General features: G+C 41.2%; 1 protein-coding gene across 2 annotated transcripts in view; it reads left to right on the forward strand.

Moving 5' to 3' along the window:
• The window catches only part of TMEM178B (transmembrane protein 178B), a 228,672-nt gene that overhangs the window by 41,854 nt on the left and 170,393 nt on the right, over positions 1-16,425 (forward strand). For both annotated transcript variants that reach the window (XM_072341573.1, XM_072341562.1), the window contains exon 2: positions 14,382-14,495. In XM_072341573.1, the coding sequence (XP_072197674.1) occupies positions 14,382-14,495 (114 nt within the window). The remainder of the gene's footprint in view (positions 1-14,381; positions 14,496-16,425) is intronic.

Genomic DNA, 16,425 nt, shown 5'->3' on the forward strand with positions numbered 1-16,425 from the left:
AAAGGCTTCTCTTTCGTGTGGATGATATCATGTTCACACAAGTCCAGGTGCGTCCCTTTGTTGGTATCCAAGGATTGGAGTATTTTACCAACAAATATTTCCCTTTTCTGAGAATCCAGCAGCTTCTGACTGGAGATATCTGTAAAAAAAACTCTCAGTCTTTAAGGTGTAAACCCACCCCATTTACAAACCAGTTACATGGAGGTGTAAGACGATATGATGTGTGTCAGAAATTGGGGGTATTTTGTCATTTATTCCTTTCCCCTTCTCTTCCAGAGCACTGTGCTTTTAGCCCCTCTTTCCTGCCTATCTCACAGCTGCATATCTACAAGCCCAAGCATTCTACCCAATCCTGTTAACCACGTAAGCCTGGGTGTTCCCCTCTCTAGGCATGGCCATGCTACTCAGTTGCTGGGGGAGATGACAATAGTGTTTATTTCCTTAAAAACCTGGCATTTCTCTCTCCCCTGCATTTCTAGTGCAATATGATGTTAACTTATTGCTTTTGCTTCCTAAAGTCTCCTTATCCTGGGAATACTTTCCCAGTTCTCAGCTGTGCACCTGCTACCTTCATGACCTGTCCCTGCTGAAAGTGATTCAGATAAAGCTTGCTCCCTGAGCTCATACTGCGGTCTTTTCCCAGAGCTGCACTTGACTCTTACCCTGGTGGTTGGAATCTATGGGCAAGTTCAGCTTGCAGCTGTATCTCTTTACAATGATTTTTGTCACAATTGTTGTAATTAAACCTGATACTGTAGAACCCTAGGGGATAAGCATGAAGTTAATGGCATATTTTCTTAAATGTTTGGATGTTTTCCAAAGAATGCATTTTCCATTAAGCTGACATGTTCTCTTCGTACCCTTCATCAGAATGGCTGATGGCCCAGTGGAGGCATGTTAGAAATCATCCTGAATCTTCTTCACCTGATCCCACTGTCAGTGAGCTGAGGCCTCTTCCCTTTGGAGCCTCTGAGAGGCTGAAAGCAGCTCCTGACAAAAAGAGCAGAAAAAAAATTAGGGTGGGTAGGTTATGGGTAGGTTAGCATCTGCTCAGTCCTTCTCTTAAAGAACACTGTGATTCAGCACAGAAAGAATTCCATATTGCAACAGTTTGCTGGTCTGTAACTCAGGATGTGGACAAGCTGCCATTACTTGCTATCCATTTTTACATTGTCTTTGGATTCAGCTGTGATGTTTGGAGGGAGGAAGACAGAGCTCTGCTGTTCATTAAATAACTTGCAGTTAATTGAAAGATGGATTAAGATCTGTGTTCAGACCTATTGTGAAGAGGATTAATTGTGCTATTCAAGGGTTAGAGTGCAAGGGTAGAAAAGAGAAGGCTTGATTTTTATTTTTATTTTTATTTTTTTGAGGAGGAGGGGTCGGTATAGCATATAACTCAGTGTGGAGATGACATGCTGTCTCTATTAACTGATTTAGATATTATGAAGAAATACGTTGTGCAAAGTACAGTTTGCATGGTAATTAGAATAGTAAGTATAGAATTAATAGAATGCACGTCTATAATAACGCTTGGATTTAGAATTAATTGTACAGACAAAAATAGGATTCCAGGAGCACATAGGATGCTGAATCATAGAGTTAATAATTTCTAAAATCAAACATTGCAGTTAAAGACTTAACTTGACATTTTAAACAAAATTAGCAATGAGATGGGGATGGAAGGTACAAAACAGGAACAGCAAAAGTCCTCCAGGGCACAGATTCTGTTTTCTATGTTTATACAGCATTCTGCCTCAAGAGCACCTCTGTCCCCTTTGATGTTATCAAAAGCTACTGAGACACAGGCATTTATCTCAGCTCAGACTAAGAGTAAAGATTAAATATATATAATCCTGAGCTGACGCTGTCAGAGTAAATACCTATTTCCTTATTCCCTTCCCTGCAGATGTAAAGCAATGATCAAAGCTGAGGGAAATTCTGGTGTGGAGTTAACAGTCTATTCTGCACCTTGAAAATGGCGCTAGGAAGTGCTTTCTTCTCTTCACCATCATACAGCAATGGATTTTTCAGGGCATGACTTATCCCTCCTCTCTCAGAATAAGGCCACTGAAAGTGGGTTCTTGTAAAGGCCTGAACCTAGTGCTATGAAGCCCCAGTGGGAGTTTGGCCCTTTGGACACAGGGGTGGTGGTGCAAGATGGATAGTGATGAACAGTGACAAGTAAGTATCCCAGGGGTGAAATACTTACCTTTCAGATGTTGCTTGTTGTTGCTGTCAATAGATTATATTAGCTAATACACATTTTGAAGCATTCCCTTTGAGCTATGAATTGTTCTTGACAGGCAGCAGGATTGTTTAGTCTAACTTGCCCTGGCCAGAACATCTTGCATTGTGGTAAGAGGGAGGTTTTCATACTGTGACACTCTAATGTGATTTGACATTTCAGATAGGATGATACAAGAAGTGGTAGGTTATTTGTACCAAATGACAAGAGGATGTTATAGACAAAGGATCATCATGTCACAAAGTAAAACAACAGCTATATCTCCCTTGCAGCTCCACCAAACAAAACCCAAACCGCATCAAATCCACCCCAAATCCAATAGCATCAGCAAAGGCCTAGACTGCTCCCCAGTCTGCACTGACCCAACAATAGGCATTAGAATGTGTCTACTAGATGAGAAATTCTCATCCCATAATAGGCTTTTTACGCTTAAATGTACAGCAGCTCTGGTCTAAACTAGTGTCGTGCAGCTTTAAAACTGTTTGTAACTTTCTAGGGCATCTGAAGCAATGGATACTGTTAGGGCTGCTTGGGTTTTTTCTCTGCTGTTTTGCTGTCCTGTTATGTAACTTGGTCTGACTTCTGCCATTTTTGATCTCTGCTTTTAAATGGCACACATTACACATGTCATCAAGGAGAAAAAGTACCACAAATCTTAGCTAATGTGCTTGGAAAATAGATGCCTCTAAGGTTTGGTCAGGGCAACTTAATTCCCAATTGAAAACCATGCTGGGAGTAAGTCTTCTCGCTGCTATTTTTTCTGTAGCTGTCAGTTCTTAGCATGCCCTGCTCATCCCAGTTTTTCATTGGGAATTACAGGGTACCCTAGGGTTTGAATCAAGTGGTTCTCTTTTGAGTTTCTTTCCCCTTTTTCCACTGTAGAAGGGCATACATCCTCTTGATACTGTTAGCTACTCTGAAACCAGTGTTGCTTGTTTGGTGCAGATTATCTGTAGTGATGTTGAGCATCTAGCCGTAAATTGTGGACTTAGGGATATTTGAGTGCATCCAAAACTGAAATGAAATACTGTAGCATTTGTGAAGAGGCACTCAATGTCTAAGCCTTCTGGACACAAGGGCATAGATGGTACTGCAAAACTCATCACTAGATAAATAACGGCACAGTCCAGTCAATGGGAAAAGTATTTTTTGATCACATCCACCAGCAACCCTTCCTATTTCAAATCCTTCTTCAAGAATCATTTCCTTCTGCAAGGGAAAAACCACTTATGATTTCAGACAGCTGCAGAGATTAATAGTATCTGTGGTTCATAGGCTTTAGAATGACCAAATTGTGCTTTAGCTCATCTCAGATTTCACAGCACAGTTGCCTGATCTTCTTACCACCATTCTTATCTTCTACCATTTCTCCTCTAGTTGTGTCTTTCAGTTTGAATGCCTTATAAATATCTACACAACATTTAATTTCTTAAAGCTTTTGTTTTTATTCAGTCAAGTAACATTAGTATGGCAAATGGCCTTGGAAGGAAAGGGCAATGAGCTCTGAAATGTTTTGCACCTCTAAATATGTTCTCTTTTACAATGGAAAGGTGAAGCATTTGAAATGGAGTTTGGTGGTGTCAAATCACCATTTAATGAAACTTGTAAACAGGTAATCTGGGGAATGGCTTTACAGGGTAAGATCGTGGTCAAAGATGAAACTATTTGTACACACTGGCTTTATAGTTCAGTGGTTTCTATTTGCCAGTAAGCAGTTCCAGAGTTCATTTCATAGGTAGTTTAGGAACTTTTGTCCATCAGGATGGAGAGTCAGTTTTTGAGATTACAGGGCAAGACACCGTATGAATTTACAGGGGACTTCTTGGGAATGATATGGTCCATTGGGTTCACACTGCACCTATATTTACTAACTGCATGGTAACTTCAGGATATATCTTGGTGTCTGAAGTTATGTCTTGAAAATTTCTCTTCCAAGCATGCTGCCATAGCATCTTTTTGTAAATAACTAGAAGGTGGGCAGCATAAAGAAGGCTCTGAGGCTCAGAGCATCCAGAAGACAAGGATGTGCTCATTAAGAAAGGCCACTTTCAGACAAAGAAGAAATGTGTCCAAAGTCTTGCATAGTTGTGAATTTCCCTCCTAAGTTCAGCTGATCGACAAAATCTACACGAGAGTTGTTTTTAGCTATTTTTTTTTTTTCATTTCAGTGATTTCAAGAGTCTGTGGCTGATGCTGGCTGAGGCTGTACCTATTTGTGGGTCCTTTGGGAGATAAGCCAAGATCTAATGCACATGACAGTTTGCTAATGTGGGATACAGAGCATGTGAATGATTCTCTGCAATATTGTGATTTCTGCTCTTTAAGCTTGAAGTTGAAATGCTACAAGAACTTGAACTGCTGCAAGAAAGCTAAGTGCTTTCTCCAGCTTGACAATTTGTGGGCCTAGCTTTAACCTAACTGTGGTGACACAATGAAAGGCTCTTGCTCTTTCCTTGCTAGGAAGAAAACATAGGTGTATAGAAAGGCATGTTTACATTGTTGAGTGGAATATATATTATCTTTCCAAGACACCGAGATGCACAGTGAGGTCTAAGGATGCCTGTGATCAATAATCCTCAGCAGAGTTAGGATATCAGTGGACCTGTACTTTTCATCTTGGCAATCTAGGACCCTAATTCCCTGGTAAGTTTGAAATAGGTTTCATAGCTGGTTTGGTGAATCCCAAGCTTCATAGGAGTGCCTCATTGCCTGAATCAGGAGACGTGCATTCATATGAAATATCAGTCCTGGGATACTGAAGCATAAGCAGTTTAAATAAAGAGAAAGCAGGCAAAGGGGTTGTGTATGGGTGCTGGACCTGCTGTCATTGCTGTCACTGAAAGTGATAGTTATTATCGCTGCTGATAAGGTGACTGATAGGGTGAGAGTTTCATAAACTAGTGATGGTGGCTTTCCATTTGATACTCCATCAGAAGCCTGTGCTTTTTCTTTGCTTTGACAGCAGTGCTGAGATAATGCTTTGTTCCACGAGCTATTGGGTCATCAGTGTGTTTTTACTGGTAATTGCTGTCTCAGTGACTTTTTATTGATCATTTAATTTCTGCCTCCAAATGAGTAGGAGCAAATATTTTTCAGCCCTTTTAACCTCCTTAACTTCTCATTTGTGCTCTGCTTCCCTCTCCCCTGTGGCCAACCCAATGCAAATAGGTGGACAAAAAGATTAATAGAATGAAGGAGGTGCCTTCTTGCTCTCGAATGCCCTGTGGCTTGGAGACTGTTATTAATAGCTGAAATAAAAGAAGTGTTTCATAACCATCCTCCTGCTCCAGCTTCCTTGCCAGCCCCCTTTCCATGATGCCTGTGGAGAAAATGTGAGCTCATCATTTTCCAATGCAAATTCCGCTTATGGTCTCATACTTGGATTCTTTTCTTATCAAGGGTGGAATATGTATGTTCTGCCAGCCGGATGCTTTCAGGAAGCTGCCATTTGCTGGGATAATCATGGAGCATGTGGGGAACAGGCCTGGGAAAAAGCTCTTCAGGCATATTCACTTTTTCTCCTCTGGAAATTTTACTGTCTGCTCAATGCACATGTGTTTGCACCTCTTATCTCTACTCATGCACTGTTTGAAAAGAAAGTTTAGGTATTTCCACATTGAATTTTAAGTTAAAAAGCAATGCGGGTGTTCCATCTGAAATATATGGAAGTTCTTGTAAGGAATGTGATCCCTGTACAGTGCACACTTGAAAGCTTTTACATCCACAAGCTTCATGTAGTTCTACATGCACTTTGAATCTGACTTCCCTCCCCCCCCCCACAATATATTTAACGATCGAATGGGTCACTACTGACAGTAAGTCACAAGATTTTTGACCCAGATGATCTGGGAAGAATAGAAATGACCTACTATCCTTTATTGCCCTATTTCTGTGTGGGTAGTGTTACAGCACAGTATATAGGACCCTTTCAAGCTCTCTGCTGTAATTTCACTTCTTTTTTTCTTTTTTCTTTCTTTCTTTTTTTCCTTTTCCCATGACTGCTTTGCCACTTGAGCACTATCTAACAAGTTTTACCGAGCTAGAGGTTTTGAGATGACCTTTATCTGGAAATCAAGTGTGATAACGGTAAAGGAAAAAAAATGGAGGGAAAAAGTGCAAGAAGGTTCTGTTTGCCACTCCGAAGAAACCTTTGATCATGCTCCTAGGGAAAATCTTTAAGCCATACATTCTTGTAATGCATCTGCTGGATATGTGCCATATATGGGACAGAATACTATTTATCTTATGAGGGCCTCATCCTTTCAGGGGCTGACAACTCAGTGAACACAAGTGAGCTTTTCTTTCAGGTAAAATGGGAGATACTATTTTATTCTGAGTGTGTTTCACTGGAGTTCTGCCTTCACTGTGTTGTCTGTTGATCAGTGAAGTCATTCACATGTAAAAAAGGAAATTCAGGTAACAGTGTAGAGATTTCACTGTGAAATGTCACTATGTCAGTGGCAGCCTTGTGTGCTATCTGCATTTTACCAGCAAGGAAGGTATAGATTTGTACTATGCTTGTTAAGTACACTTACAGTAAGTTCTGTTGGTGAAGTATTTACTTTCATGTAGAAAATAAGCTCCTAAGCAAAGAGTTTCCAAGGAAGCTGAACCACTTGTGAAACAATCTAATATGGCAGATGGATTCACTTGGGAAAAAAAGAATAAGTAAATGACAGGTACGTTCAGTTTTGCGGCTGAACAAAACTTTTCAAATGATCTGAAAGCTGTTTGTTCTCTTTTCTTTTTTTACCTTGGCTTTGCCAGTTTAACCCCTCTGCCCCTGACTTTTTTTGCCTACCTCTGTTTGTGAGTGTGTCTGGTGTAAGTGTATTGCTGATGGCCGCAGCACTTCTTCCATTGCACTGGTAGAGAAGGAGTTGTAGCTCCACACAACTTGCCTACAGCAATTCAGTTTTGTTTGTGATGAAGCTAGTTGGCACGATCCTGCAGTGCATTGTGTTCTGAAGAAAAGTATAGTGACAAGAGATGGCCTAGGAAGTCATTTTCAAAAGAGCACTGCTGATGCATACCAAGTTTTACTACAGAGTTTTTGTCTCCCTCAAGTTGTGGCACTTCAGTCAGTGAGCGGGAAGCCGACTGTGGTGCATCCCTCTCCTGAACATTAAATGAACCTGTAACTGGTGAATGGAAGGGGATAGAGCACCTCTGCTCACTTGTAGAGAGGCCCCAGCTAAAAGGGCCAGCAGCTTAGTCTTAGAAACAAACAAAACCTTTCAACTAAAGGGAGGCATCAGCCCAATTTCCTCAATGCCCACAGCAACCAACAGGCAGTGCCAGAAGTTGTAGTTGCAACAAGTCCTTCTGGCAGAGCCAGCAGAGCCCTGGTTCAGGCTGATGCTGGAGCTGTCCCAAACAAGTATGATCTCCTGTTGAAAAACTTTGGCCTGTATTGCAGCTGAAAATCTATCTCGAGCTCCGTTAATTAGAACATTGGCTTCTATTTATGTATGTGAGTTGATGAATATTCATCAGACATGTTGATTAAGGTGCCGTTATTTGCATATTCTTCCTACATTTTTAGAACTTTACCCTTAGGTATTCTAATATTCAAGATATTCATGTGGAGCGAAGGGAAACTTTGATTATGTATTAGGAAAAAAAATCATAATGATGCTGGTCAGTTGTTGGAAGGGTTTGCTTAAAGATGTTTCTTTCTTGGAGGCATTAAAGGTTGGTTGGATGAGGTTCTGAGCAACCTGAGCTATCTTTGAATTTGATTCTAACTTTGAAGTTCTTTCTTTTCGAGCAGTGGATTAGGCCAGTTGATACCTAGAGGACTCGTCTTCATTATTCATTCATGTCAGTGAATAATGTTCCCACTTTTTTGGCATTAGTATGAATGTAGAAGGGCACAAACATGTAACCAACTCTTTCTAGGTTAGTGTTACTCCAGAGGTAATGAAATAATCCTGTTTAGTGTGTTGCAGTACCTCCTAATGAAGTCTCTTCCTTCATTAAGAATACAGTGTTACTCATCATGAGTTCATTAACTGCTCAGCATATCTGATTTGCAATTTTCTCTTTGCAGCTGGTCAAGGTGGAGCTTATTTCTCCTCCTGGCTTCCTCCAGGCATCAGTTTGACCAGTTAATGCATGCTGAAACTGCGACAACATTTCCTATATTAAGTGTGCCTGCAGATGAGTTCTGGTGATTCGTACAAAATGATTTAAGAGGCTGAGGGCAGGACATGCAGCCAAGGGCAACCGTTTCTTACACTGCACCAACCTAAATGGCCGGGGCTGATTTGGAGGTGGTATAAAATTCTAGCACAACTGAAAAACCAACTTTTCCAACAGAGACAAGACTTTTGAGATCAAGTCTTAACAGATGTACATGCCAGATGCAGTTGCTTTGCACAGCCTGATGTAGCCCTGGTAATGATTGCAGCCCTTCCTGAAATGTTATGCTAAGAAAAAAAACTGCAAACAGTTTCTGTTTGAGATCAGCAGATTTTCTGAAGACAATGTGAAACAACTAGAGGCTAAATGACCAAACTGCATCCTCCATTTGCTTGGTATAGTTATACTCACCCAATGAGGAATAGCAACCAAAACATGGAATTAAGGCAATTTCTCATACAGAAGGCAGTTTCTCATAATGAATAGCAGATGCATGTAGTGAATGCAGCTCACAAGCCAGAGGCTAAGATTCTTTTTTACTAGGAAATCTTTGTGTAGTAATTCTCAAACAGATATGTAAAAATTAAATCCAGCACAAAAGGTGAATTTTGTGGAATAAATTACTTGCTCCAAACAGTTCATACAGAGGTATCTACAAAACAGAAAGAAAAGCTGCCTGGAGGTAGCAAAGGCTCAGAACATCCACGTCAGCCTTTTCAGTGAAGCTCATGATATCAAAAGCCCTAGCAGAAAATGTAATAAACAAATGCTAGCTTTACAGCCAAACCCTTCTTAGAAATCAGCATGCATACTACAGGAGAAGAGTGAGTATCACTAGGTTTTGGGTGTCTGCATATGGCAGAAACCAAGGTGCCTGCCAGGTCAGTGCTGGCTTGTTGTGGGGCTTGGAATGGCCATGCTGTATGTTGTTCATCCACAGTAAATAAGCTGCTGGTTCTTGCCCAAGGATTGCTGCAAAGAGACTTAGTGTGTTAGAAATGCTGTGTAGCTGTGAGCCCTTCAGTTACCAAATGTGACTTTGTGACTTGCTGACAAGGCAAGTACCTAAAGCTTAAGAATGGTTCCACAGTCTGCGTCCTCAAACGTTGGGGTGGGAGGGGGGAAAGAGGAAAATGGGAAACCTTATAATTCTGACTTACAGGAGGGGAGTATAGTTAGATAACCTGTGAAAGTAACTTTGATGTGTCACCTTGGGCTGAATCTGAAGTGATATTAAGAACACAGGACTAACTGCTCCTCTGCTCCTGCAGGTTGCCAGTTTCATGAAAGACTGCCTAAAGGACTGCATCTCAGAGGAGCTGATCTATGTTATGCAGAAGGTTAAACCATATGGGCACAGTGGTGGTATAAATTCCTGAAGCTTGACAACCACCTTTGCAAAAGTCAATCTGACCTCATGGGGCAAATTCTTCTGTGCACTTCTGAGATACAAAATTTTAGGATCGATGTGACCAATAGCTGGGTAGCATCCTGAGATTTCTTCTCTGGCTTTTCTTGGAGCAGTGCTGAAATAATAGTAAAGAAGGTGGTGGTGGAAAGTTCTGGAGAAAAATCATTTACTTACCAAACAAATACAGTATGGATACCAGCAGTATGACCTCCCTTTATAATAGATTTCAGTCCTGTTTGGCTTTGAGTGAGATTAATGGCAGTTTGGGTCCTCTGCAAAGGTAGCATTTATAGCTCTCACAATGCAGTGAGCAGGGTTTCTCCAGCACCTGAGCTCACATCAAGAGCATTGGGATAGTTCTGAGAGCAGCACAGAAAGGAACTGCACAATATTTTCAGTTGATGTTCCTGCTATCACACACTTCAAGGCTTTCCTTTGTAATAGAGAAGAGGAAATTCATATACTAAGGTGATAGCATGGAGCATAGCTCAGTAGATAGATATATGATGGGAATCAAGCAGATGCTTTGCCACTACACTTAGTGAGATTGCGTAGCTGCTCTGGGTAAAGGTACGTCTAGTTCCCTCAGCTCAATTTCACTTGGCATCTGAACTTTGCTGGAGCAGGTGGATGCCAACCACAGAATTACAACAGCGGATTCCTCCCTGAGCATCCATCCTCATAAGGGTAGTAGCGCAGTTTGCCCTGCACACTTGTAGCTGTACCTTCCTGCTGATTCCTTTCTTAGCACTCTGTTTGAAACAAACAGACATTTTTCTTCAGGGTTTCCAGCAAACATATCTCTTTAATCAGGAGAAATTGGAACATACATCAGTAGCAGAGCACCTTCGTGGTTTCTCCATGTTTCTTGTGGCCAACCAAAGCACTTTCAGTCATAGCTGTGTAGACACAAAGACGCAGTCACTGATTTGCTCTTCAAATAACTGTGAGCTTGATCATTTGGAGGTTCCAAGTTAGTGCTGAAGGCTGAGGGTGCTCTGTAAGTGTGGATACTATTCTGAGGAAAGGCAAATGTCATAGAATTGTGTTGGTTGGAATGGGCCTCAAAGCCCATCCAGTTTCAACTCCCTGACATCAGCTGGGTTGCCACCCTCTAGATCAGGGGCCCCATCCACCTGTTCACTGTATGACCTGTTCACTACTGTTCATCCATCTGAAGGCACAGTTTTCTTAGGGTTTCTCTGATAGGATTTTCCATGAGAGTAGTTTTGGTCCTTGCTGCAATTACTGTCTTTGTTTTCCCAGTAACCTTCAGAAATGGGATGTTTGTGCAGATGAGACCAGCTTTCTCTTTGATATGACACAAGCAAGAAAATGTGCTGAAGTATGAAACTGTCGCTGCTATACACTTATCCTTTCCCTAATTTTTATTGGAAGATCCATTCAAATGAAAGTCTTTTCTTTAAGCTTCTAAAGCTAATTCTCACTTCTGGCTAGAAATGCACTGGTGCAGTTGCATTGACTCAGCAGGCTAAGATCAATTGCTCACGTATAAGTGTTGGGCATCACAAACCTTGTGACAGCTTCACTGGGCCATGAGAAGCTTGAGGTTCCCGGTAAAAGGCTGTCTTTCTTAGCAGTGGTCATATGGATCAAGAGGGCCACATGCGCTCTTGAGTGCTCACTGTGGTTCTGGAGTCTGAAGTAAGTGAAGTATTGGAATCTGATAGAAGACAGCTCTAAAATACCCTGATCTCTGTTCTCCTCAGTGTATTAAACTTACTGTTCACAAGAAAATTTAATAGGCTAAAGCCAAAATACTCCCTTAGATCATGTGGGCTGACCTCTGGTGTACTGTAGACCATTGCTTATCCACTTATTGAGCCCAAAACCTTGGATTAGGCTAAATTATTTTGAACCCTGTAACAAGAAATTTATTAGACTTACTCATTCCAGCAGTGAATCCATGCTTAATGCTTCAGAGAAGGGTGAAAACCTAGGAGCAGCATCCCTGTCTGCCTGACCTAAGGGCCCGTTTCCTTCAGTATGACAGATGTGGGGAATCATTCCATGCTCTGATCAGTCCTCAGGGCACTCAGTGACCAGCCCTGGTATACTGGGGAGAACTCATGGAAAAAGCAGGCTGCCTCATCAACTGCAATGAGCACTTCTCCCTCCTGGTCCCTCCAAACTCCTGTTTGGAGTCATGATGTTTATTGGCTAGTAGTCAGAATTTTATTTAGATGTAGGAAGAGTGAGCAAGTATGATATGGCTGGAAGGGAGATCTTCATGGATTTTACTGCTCACAATTGAGTGTACTTTGGATACTGTTGTATCACTGCCACCGCAATCATACTCTTAGATGTAGATAGTCTCTAAACACATACCTAAGACTCATTAAAGCCATGGGAATGTAAGCATAAGACTAAAATTACACGTATGGTCAAGTGACGTTCTGAATTTAGACCATAATCTTTTTGTGCTTTATGCTGTGGTAATATAAATCAGTGAAAAGTTCTGTGCATTACTACTGGAAGTATTTGCAGTAAAAATGAGATGTTTGATTAACTTTGCTAGAAACTGGATGATTATTTAAAGAAATTATAGCAAATGGAATAGAATCTGTTACAGACCCTTCCTTCTGTATGCTTTAAATTTGAGTCTTGGCTCTGTGTTCTTGTCAGCTATCTATAGAAATCCATTCCTAGGCAGGTGTCTGGTAACGTAAAGATTATTTTCTGACAAGTAAGTATTTTTCCACTTTCTTGCCAGTGCTCCTGATCCATGCGAGCAGCTGAACAAAAGGGAAGAGGAAAACCCGTGTGAAGACAAGTTTGCAATTTCAGGCTTTATTTTAATTCAAAGCTCTTTTCACACTAGATTTCTATTTTTTTTTCTTCCCTCCCCCTCCCCCAAATACTATTCTTGGTTTGAAACTTTAATTCTGGGCGTACATTTGGTGCCCAGATGGTGCAGATTCACACAGAAGCCCATCACGCTGTCAGGGCGGGTGGATACATACATAAATATTTTGCCTTTTCCCCCTATAATATTTGGCTTTGTCTAATCTAATTGCTGTCAAAGGCAGAATGCGAGGAATGCTTAAGAGAGGCAAACAGAGGACCTCCAATGTCTGCATTGCGCTAATATGGGAGGATGCTTAGCCTACTCAGTTGTAACTAATAATTTTGTTGCATGTTATTTTTTTATTATTCATGCTGCGAATTCGTGGTATATGGTCAAAGTTTGTCCCAAGTAATATTTTACAACCCAAAGCAGAAACCTGTATTTCTAGAGGCATAAAAACACGGTGAACCCCTTGGAGTTATACATAAGGCTAATGCCTCTTTCCTTTCAGTTTTGGTTGCCCGTTAGCGTTATCTACATGCCTCTTGGTATATTGTCCTCTCTTTTATATAAATCATTGCTTCATTTAATTCTACTGAGTACATGTCTTAATGCATTTTTAAAACAAAAAAGCATTTCCAGAGCAGTTGCTCCTCTGACCAGCAGTAGCAAACAGTGCGGCCAACTGCATTCAGGATGCCTTTTTATTTATTAGAGGGCTGTTTTGAAATACCGTAATGTTAATGGAAAAAATGAATTTCGTGAGATTGAAATCTGAATGCTCAGCAAGAGGGTCTAATGAAGACAGTGTTAGTTAAGGATTCTGGCTAGAAGGACTTAGGAAACTTTACTGCTTTTCATCAGTGCAAGAATGATTGCACTATCACAGACTTCCAATTTATAAAAAGCATTGGGCTATGCCAGGCCCATTCCTCTAAGGACACTGTGCAGAGAGCTGCCAGAAGAGGGTGGCCTGCAGGTGCGATGATCTTAGAGGAAGGAAAGTAGCTATGAAAGGTAGATACGAGTATGTGACCAGCAGTCAGACAGAAGAAGCACGTGGTGCTTTTTTTTCCATGGAACACAGATGAAATTCTACAAGGGCAAAAATGTTGCCTTTTCCAGCCATTTGTGTTGCCACTCAAAGCCTCTTATTCAGAGGTAATTATAAAATAAATTCTACTTGAGTCTGCTATGAGAGTGTCCACTACCTTCCAGAAACGTGCCTTAACCACTGACACGTACTCCTGCTTGTCTTGCTTCTTGGCTGTGGGGTGGATGTAGTCTGAAATCTTGTTTTCTATAAATTCATATTTTTCTCGTGGTGCTTTGATTACTGAAGATAAGATGAAAAATGTTTATTTTTCACATCTCCTGAAGCCTGCCCACAGACATGTTATTGCAGGATAAGCTGCAATGGGAATTTCTGGTTTCTCTGTGCTAAATGCTGGCCTGCGTGTTGCCAGCTCATGGCTCTGGGAAAGGAAAGAAGGAGTGACTTGCCATATTCTACCTGGTGGTGAAAGCACAGCTCTGACAGCTACTGTGGAGCCTTTGTTGTATCTTAATTTTGCATGTGAGCTTTCCCTACAGATAGCTTTTGCCTATCGTATGCCAAAGGTAGTACTAGCTGCCACATTGGATTGATGGCAGGGACTGATTTTCTCTCAGCCTTTGCTTTTGCTTGTCAGGTCCATCTAGTCTACAGCTGGGAGAACATATTGCATTCATGTAACATCAATTTCTCTTCTGTATTCTTCCCTTTCCAGGAGCAATTGAGCGGTGCTCATACATCAAGTACCACTACTCCTCAGCGACCATTCCCAAGAACCTCACCTACAACATCACCAAGACAATCCGCCAGGATGAGTGGCATGCCTTGCGTAAGTGTTGCTGGCTTTCTTCTCCATTTTCCTCACGTACAGACTAAAGGAGATACTCGCTAATAAATGAGAATGGAGAAATTGACAGACAACTCACTTAGAGTTGTGTTCTCACATACAGTTAGTCTTTATAGCAGATGGATCAATTTGTACTTAAGACCTACATAGCTGTTTCTGCTGCTGAATAGAAATCCTGCTGAGGCATGAAGAAGTGGTGGTGGGGAAGAGATCTTTATGTGCAGAGATTAATATGTAGTTAAATATGAAAATGCATAACAAGATCAATGCCCTATTTTTTAAATTTAGTAGGATGTTCAGTATGTAAGTATATTTTCTTGCATTTCATGCTGCTGCTGAGTTTCCTGCTTCCAGCAGAATTCATTGCTGGCTTTTACTGTAGAATATGTCCTGGTGCCTGCAGCTCCTGGTAAGTGTGGCATCACTCTCCTCTGAAGATGCAGAAAGAGATGCTTCACCCTTAAAGGCACAGGGAAGGAGGTTTTAGCCGTTAGTGATAACAGTAGCTGGTGGTCATCAACTTGTAACATTTGCTTAAGTAACAAAATCTGACAGAGATGGAGCTGCCTTGAGTTGTATGGAGGGCCTTAAAGCTTTTTACTCATTTTGGAGTTGGAAAATGACTTTCACAAACAAAATAGAAGAGGTAGGATTCTGCAAGGAAGGATAGCACTGCAACTTCCTTTTGTTACTGTGCAGTCATGGTTACTGATGAATGTCTGTTCAGAGTTCCTCTGTCTTAGTGCAAGTAGTTAACAGCCCTTTGGAAATGATGGAAGTTAAAGAATGCTGTATACTAAAGAATAGTAAAGAATGCTGTAAAGAATGATGAATACTGAATTCCTGCCTCTCCATCCCTGTAAGAGGCCGGTATTGCACAGTGTGGTGCTTGTTTGTCCCTAAAATTAGAAGATCGAGTTGTTCAGTACCTCTCGGGTTTTCTGCTTCTACGCTATCTCCACTGGTGTCAGTTTTAAGTTAACACTGTTTGTCTGTGTGTGCAGAAAACAAACACCCCGCTCCTTCCTGCCCCCTCAGAAAAGGACATCTTCTGTGAAGTAGCAGTACAAAGAGGCCGTGGTTTATGCTTTTGGCCATGAATGTGTGCTTTTGCCATTGCTGTGAGCAACTATGGCTTTTCTGTGATTATCCTCTGGGAATCTCACTAATAACTGTAGGAATTATTATATTAAAGAAGTTGATCTTTATTTCAGCAATGTCTCAGCAGTGGGTTATTCTCATGCTCTTTAAATGTTTTTCCACAACTGAAGTGTAATTACCAAGTGGCTGGCAATGTTAGTCCTTCAGTGTGTGCATCCCTTGATGGGATCAGCAAGTTCCTGAGCGTGGTGTTGGCAGCTGACTGGAGCTTTCAGGAGTACACTTGGCAGTCTCCAAGGTGGCAGTCTTTACGCAGTGCTTACACTTCAACATATCCGATGTGATCTGAAGCTCTTGCAGGATGAGGTTGTTTGTTTCTTTCCTAAGGAGGGTTCGCCAAGTACACGGGTGTGTGTACGTATTTCTGACCCAGATTTTTCTGCTGATTCATGAGTCAGATAAGTGCAGATAGATGTAGATAGCCAAATTCATGCCTTGTGAAGACAGGGAAGGAAAAGTACCTTGTAGCTCTCTTCTCCAGGGTGGTTTAGTACAATGGTGAGTGTTTGATATATGGAGTTAGCCAGAGAAGGATCTAGAGCCCATTTTGCATTCAAATTGTATGTAGAACTTGCAATCTTGTAATTATTCTTTCTGTACAACATGTTTTAAAAGATGAGGCCAGTAGCAATTTTGTCAAATAACATTTAGGCCATGGGATGTTCTCCCTTTAGAAAACCTTTGTGATGGAGCAGCCACCCCTAAATCATTAAACACCTTCAGAAAGTCCCTGTAATCATAGTCTCTTCCT

This window comes from Excalfactoria chinensis, chromosome 1, assembly GCF_039878825.1.
Source record: "Excalfactoria chinensis isolate bCotChi1 chromosome 1, bCotChi1.hap2, whole genome shotgun sequence".
NCBI classification, from domain to species: domain Eukaryota; kingdom Metazoa; phylum Chordata; class Aves; order Galliformes; family Phasianidae; genus Excalfactoria; species Excalfactoria chinensis.